The sequence below is a fragment of the Microtus oregoni genome, unplaced genomic scaffold (assembly GCF_018167655.1).
Source record: "Microtus oregoni isolate MIOR12 unplaced genomic scaffold, Mior012 000006F_ref0000085, whole genome shotgun sequence".
NCBI lineage: Eukaryota > Metazoa > Chordata > Mammalia > Rodentia > Cricetidae > Microtus > Microtus oregoni.
Window position 1 is genome coordinate 29557670 of NW_024543065.1, and position 6268 is coordinate 29563937.

Here is a 6268-nt window from a genome sequence, read left to right on the forward strand (position 1 = left end):
AGCATTCAAGTTTTCAAATACTTTATAATTAAACTTTGAAGAAAAAGAAATACAAATGTCTGAGCCTGGTCTTCAGAGCTGCCCTGGGTCCCCTGACATCTATCTCTGCAAGCTGTGCCATTTGGCTGTGTTCCCTCCCTGCATGCTCTGCCTGCTGCTCTCTGCTGCACTCTTCCCTGCAGTCTCTTGCTGCTCCTGCCCCGGCACACGCTTGCTGTCACAGCCCGCTCTGCAAGGCTTTCTGGAGCGCCCTGTACCTGCAGTCCCACATTACTGCCTCCACTTTCTTGTTAATTAGCTCCCCAGCCACGAGCAGAGAAGGATCATTCCACTCTTCCATGTAGTGGATGCTTAGTGAGTTCTTAGAAACTCAGTAGAATTCTTGTGGACACCCACCTGCCTGCAGTCGCCAGCCAAGGATCTAAAGCACTGGCTTGTCTGGTTTAGATCCAGGAAGATTACAGATAAAGAAAATGGGGGCATACCCTGCCTACTCTTGCCTTCAGGATCTGAGTCCAGCTGCCTTGAGGTTATTGTATATCAAATCAGAGCAGATCTGACTTGATCAGGTTGACTGCCACAGGTGGCAGCAGCTGAGGCCTTGGAGGGAGAGCTAGACAGATATACCACCCAGTGATCCCTTCTGTCTCATGGAGCCCCCCAACCTCCCCTGAAGAACAGATATGATCTTCACTTCGAGCTGAGAACAGTTGATTGGCTTCCCTCAAACACCAGCGCTGCAATAGAAACTTGAAGCTGGCTCTGCACTAGGGAAACCTAGGCTGGAATATTCTCTGTGTGGGTGCTCAGAATTGGAAGTTTAGTAAGTGCCTCTGGAGGCTAAGGCGTCAGAAAATGCAGCCTCTGGGGTAGATGGTGCATGCTTTAGCCCCATCTCTTGCCCATCTAAAGCTGAAGCCGAAGAATTGCCAGAGAGTAAGGCAGGCAGGGGCTATATCGTGAGTAGGGCAGGCAGAGTGATATGCTGTGTTCCCCAAATGTGAAATGGCTTGGCAGGTAAAGGCACTTGCTGCAGAAGCTTGACATGAGTGTGATGCCCAGAATCCACAGAAAGGTAGAAGAAGAGAACCTGATCTCATCACACATGATTTGGTAGGTGTACACACACACACACACACACACACACACACACACACACACGTTATAAGAAAAACTGAATAAGAAATGTGACCTCTGATCTCAGCTTTGCTGAGTTCCGTCTGTTATCCTGAGTCACTGAGTTTCTCTGGACCTCTGGCCTCTTGATTGTAATTAGAGTAATAAACCAGCACATATTTTTTATTCATGTTGCATAAATTATACAGTAGCTTAAAATCTCACAAGGAAGCCAGTGGGTAGAAAATGAAAATACAACACTATGTAATAATACTGAATTCCAGATGTGTACAGAATAATCTAGGAGCCTAGAGGAAGAAGAGCAGCTAGCTCCTACTGCCGTCATCCTAGCGTGCGGCATGCCTTCATGCCTTCCGTCCAGGTGAAGTCTGGGGAGCTTACTAGACATGGAAAGATGACCGCCGGAGAACCAGTATATGAGCTTTGAGAAAGCAATTCCTCTTAATACATGAGCAGAGGCAGGAAGAGGGGAGATGAAGCTGGGTAAGAGCAAGAGGAAGGACGTCAGTCTTCCTGAAACAGCTTAGATTGCTAAGGCTGTTGGAAGGCAGCGACAGATTTCAGGCAAGGCTGTATTTGCAGTGTAGTAGAAATTCTTCTTGGCAGTGTGACATGGTAGATGGAGTATGAGGTGCAAGATGGTTTGGGGAGGCTCTTTGGGAGGTAATCGTGAAATGTAGCCTAGCTGGGGGCTCCCAGGGTTCCCAGTAGCACAGTTGAAAAGAATGAAGCAGAAATCTGAGAGCTCGGATGGAGCTACAGGATGAGGGCTCACTGAGTGCATCAGAGAAAACGTCCACATCAGAGCCTGGCGGTGGTGGCGCACGCATTTAATCCCAGCGCTCAGAAGGCAGAGGCAGGCGGATCTGAGTTCCAGAACAGCCTGGTCTACAGAACAAGAACCAGAACAGCCAGTGCTATGCAGAGAAAAAAAAAAAAAACAAAAAGAAATGTCCATGTCTGTCGCGGGCAGGAGAGACATACAGTACTCACTGCTGTGACTCAGGTATCCAGGCTGAGAAGTACCTACTGTGTGGCTGTCCCTGGAGCCAGAGGGAAAGCCCTAGATTGATTCACAAGGACAGTTCCTTGCTGCAGCCTGTAAGTAGCATGCATCTTCCATGACTCACAGGCTGGGTCTTGTACAGGGCCCCACTCACCTCCACTCTAGGGGTCAGAGGGTTTAGCCTGGGACTGGTCTGGTGAGCTAGCCTGGGAGTGCCTGGGCTGACTGACTGATGGAATGAGAGATACCCTCAGTGCGCTCACTGATGAGACTATCAAACTGGAGCCAAGTAACTTAAGGTCAAAAGATGAAGCCTTTTCCATCTCTAAATCATAATCATTTTGTTAGGTTTTTTAAAGATGTTTATCATTAGTTATGTGTATGGGTCTCTACACATGAGTGTAGTTGCCTGTGGAAGCTGTATCCCCCTGGAGCTGGAGTTACAGCTGTTCTGACCACCTACCATGGTGCTGGGGACTGAACTCGGGTCCTTGGAGGAGCAGCACAAGCTGATCTACACCACCCTCTTTTGGTTTTTGTTTGTCTTTGAAATAGGGTTTGGCCATGTTGTCCAGGTTGGCCTCTATCTCAGAGAAATCCACTGCCTCAGCCTGCCAAATTTTAGGATTAAAGGTGTGCACCACCCCTCCTGACATCTTGGTTCTCTCTTACAATCCCAGAGAGAAATTGGAAGTCAGCTTGTTGGCTAGTGTGAGTCTGTTTTATTCTTTACAAAAAAGGCTTTGCTTCATTCTTCCCGAGTGAAGTATTTTGGTCTTAAATAAGTCATAGTCAGGTTTTTAGTAATATATATCTTTCTCGTGTTTTCATTTTCATTACTGTGTCAGCATAAGGTTTTTGTTGTTGTTTGCTGTTGTTTTAATTTAAGTTTGAATGAAGATGTTAGTGGAGGCTTCCTGGAATAAAATTGGGAATGCCAGAGAAGTCAGGGTTTGGCCTTGTGCTGCCTTCCCAGCAGGGCACTTTCAGCAGATCAAGGGGTGGGTGTGGGAGGAGATGTAATTGGGCTGATTGGAGCCTATTGTGCTGCTCTGGAGAACACTCCTGTAGCCTTAGGGGGATGGTGCCTGGAGATGGCCTGGAATGATGGCCTCTTTCCTCCGCGGGAGGGAGCAGGAATACGGATTCACATCTGTCCCTGCCTTTGTTTCCAACACGTACCCCCAGTTAAATTGTAGCCCTCACTGTACAACCGAAAACTGACTTATTGTGCTTTTATTTCTTAACAGTTGCGAGAAACAATCAAAGCTGGCAAAGGTGTGACTTCAGCTATTGACCTGTGTCGTTACCATGGAAACAAGGCACTGGAGGCCCTGGAGAGCTTTCCTCCCTCAGAGGCCAGATCGGCTTTAGAAAACATTGTGTTTGCTGTGACCAGATTTTCATGACACCACATTAAAAAGACACTATTGTTCCTTAGCTGAAAAACCCAGAGAACAGGGTGGAGAGGAGAGCTTTTGAGATGAAATAACTAATATGTTAATGATTTTTAAAACGTATGCATTTTTTTTCCTATTCTTTTACCCCGTTGCTTAATGAATCTATCTTTTTGGAACCACTACAAACAAAACGAGAAGGAAAAAAGGTCACCCAGTTTTCACTTGTCACGCCAAAGCACACTTGAAGCTGCAGCAACAGAAATAATTAATGAGACCCACTCCTGTGACCTCAGCAAATGGACAGGAAATAAGTCCTTATTGATTGGACCACGCCAGGGATGGCGCCAGGCCGATGGCTGTGGTTTTCCTTCTGAAGAAGACAGAACAAGCTGGAAGCTGCAGGTGTCAAGAGAAACACTGGGTGCCAGCCAGCATGGACACATCAAAACCTGATGACCCGTCTGTTGTAGTGGAGACTTGTTCTTCTATAAGTTAAGAAAAATGGGCGTTGCTTGCTGTCTCAGAATCATGTCTGTGTGGCTATATCGTGAGAGGCCTGTGCATCTCAGTTTTTATCATATTTGGGAGAGGTGGGGAAAATGTTCTTAAGTTGCCAAATTCTTGAAGTTGGAGATTAAAGTTTTACCAGGTGTTGATTCAATTGTTATCAGAAATTGTCTGTGTAATGGAAAAATTAAAAATGCTTTGGATTCCCTGTGGTGGCAGGCAGCAGAAACGCTTCAGGTCCCCCAGCAGTGTCAGCGGGCCCTGAGAGCAGCCAGTCCCAGACAGGGAAATGGTTGCGGGTCCCTGAGCAGTGGCTGGTCCAGGGCAGGGAGACACGCGGCAGCAGGCAAGAGACAGAGACATGGATAGGCACGCCATGCAGAGTGAGGTTAGATATTTATTCTGTGGATTATGGAAGGGAGAAGGGGAGAAGAGCAGAGAGAGAAAGAGATGAAAGAGAGAGAGAAGAGAGAGGGGTGGGAGAGAGAGAAGGGAGAGACAGAAGTGGGGAAGGGGAGAAGTGGGGAGAGGCAGAAGCTGCCTCTTCGAGAGGGAGACTGAAAAGAGAGACTCAGGCTGGAAGCTGAAGATCTGCCTGTCTCAGCAGATGGGGAGGGAGTGGGTGTGGCTTGTCTATTAAAGAGACAGAACAAATCATTACAGTCTGCCTTTCTGTCTTAAAGATCAAGTCCAGGACACATTTCAAGCCAAACCTGGTGGTGCATGCCCTTAATCCCAGCTCTTGGAAGGCAGAGGCAGCATGGTCTACAGAGTGGATTCTAAGACAGCCAGGGCTATACAGAGAAATGCTGTCTCAAAACAGAGACACATTTCAAAGGCCACTGTTTTTATTTCAGACACAGCATACTCACCTATGCTACTTTGATTTAGGGACTGTCTCTGTCTTTTACGACTTTCCGAAATGTAACTGCTGTAGTGGGACTCCTGGTAGGAGATCTGTTTTAAACTCAGAATGGCAGCTTTTGGTCTTGAGCCACAGACACTGAGTTACAGAAAGAGTCTGAGCAATCGCATAGGCTGCAATCGGACACTGTCTCAGCGTGGTTCACGGGAGATGGTTTCTGCGGTCTGCACACATGCAATATGAGGATACCGTTGACAAGAAGGCTGAGTTTACACAAATGATCCCGACTGAGATTCAGCTGCCATCCTCCGTGTGTGCTGTAATTACAGCCCTATCTGGAAACAGCAAACACAGTAGCAGATTGTATTACCCGCCTCGCTCAAACACGAGGGGAAGTTATTTTAGTTGAATTCCTCCTCCCAAAAGCTTCACCCTGGCCCAGCATGTGGCATGCAGTGAGGAGAAAATGGAAGCCTACAGACGGTAAGGTATTATGAGCCGGCTCTGTGATAATTGAATGGCTTACACTGCCGTCTTCTGTAGTCCTTAGATTGTCCGTAGAGCCTTCCACTCCGCTCTTCTCGGTGAGCTTGGCTTAATTCGTAACTATGGCTACAGTACTATACTGGATTCTAATCATTAACCACCACAGGGAGGAGCCCGGATGCAACTGGGTGGCCACACAAGACAGGGAGCCTGCATCAGGCCTCAGGTCTGGTTCACTGTCTGGCCTCTCAACAGTCACTCCGTCTCACCTCAATTTCCTCTTCTGTAAAATGAGATTAAATGAGCTGAGTGCCAAGTCCCCAAGGATTGCTTCACTCTGTGACTTTACTATGTCACGCTGGAGTGGCCACACCAGGAGTCCAGCACTTTGGGAGGCTGAGTCTGGCTAGGCTCCAGAGTGAGTTCAAAGGCCAGCTTGGACTAAAAACCTGTCTGAAAAAAAAAAAAACAAATAAATCAAAGTTTACCATTTCTGACCATCTAGTAAACGTGCTGCTGCAGAAGACCCAGGGAGGAGGAAAGGGGAGCCACGAGAGCCTCTGACAGAAGACAGGAGCCTAAATAGCAAGCTTCTGCCCCAGCTGCCTCACGTGTGGCCTAAGCCACATCTGAAATCATAAGCCCAGATACTTCTGTTAGTTGCCTTGGTCATGGTGTTTTATCATAAAAGAAGAGTAGACTAAGACAAACAATATCAGCTACATATTGATTAGATGGTGAGCTAACTCATTCACGTGTGGCTCAGTCAAATGCCTGCCTAGCGTGCACAAAGCTGGGGTTCTGAAGAGGCTTTGCATCCCCATAAACCTCTCCACCAACACAATAATTCAAATCAGACCAAATCAA

General features: G+C 47.3%; 1 protein-coding gene across 3 annotated transcripts in view; it reads left to right on the top strand.

Annotated features, from left to right (window-relative positions):
* Pdss2 (decaprenyl diphosphate synthase subunit 2) overlaps positions 1–4204 on the top strand; it is a 238151-nt gene extending 233947 nt beyond the window's left edge. For 2 of the 3 annotated variants that reach the window (XM_041654993.1, XM_041654991.1), the window contains one exon: positions 3394–4204. In XM_041654993.1, the coding sequence (XP_041510927.1) occupies positions 3394–3552 (159 nt within the window). In that variant the 3' untranslated portion in view covers positions 3553–4204. The remainder of the gene's footprint in view (positions 1–3393) is intronic. The other variant, XM_041654992.1, reaches the window with a different exon arrangement.
* Positions 4205–6268: the final 2064 nt, after the last annotated feature.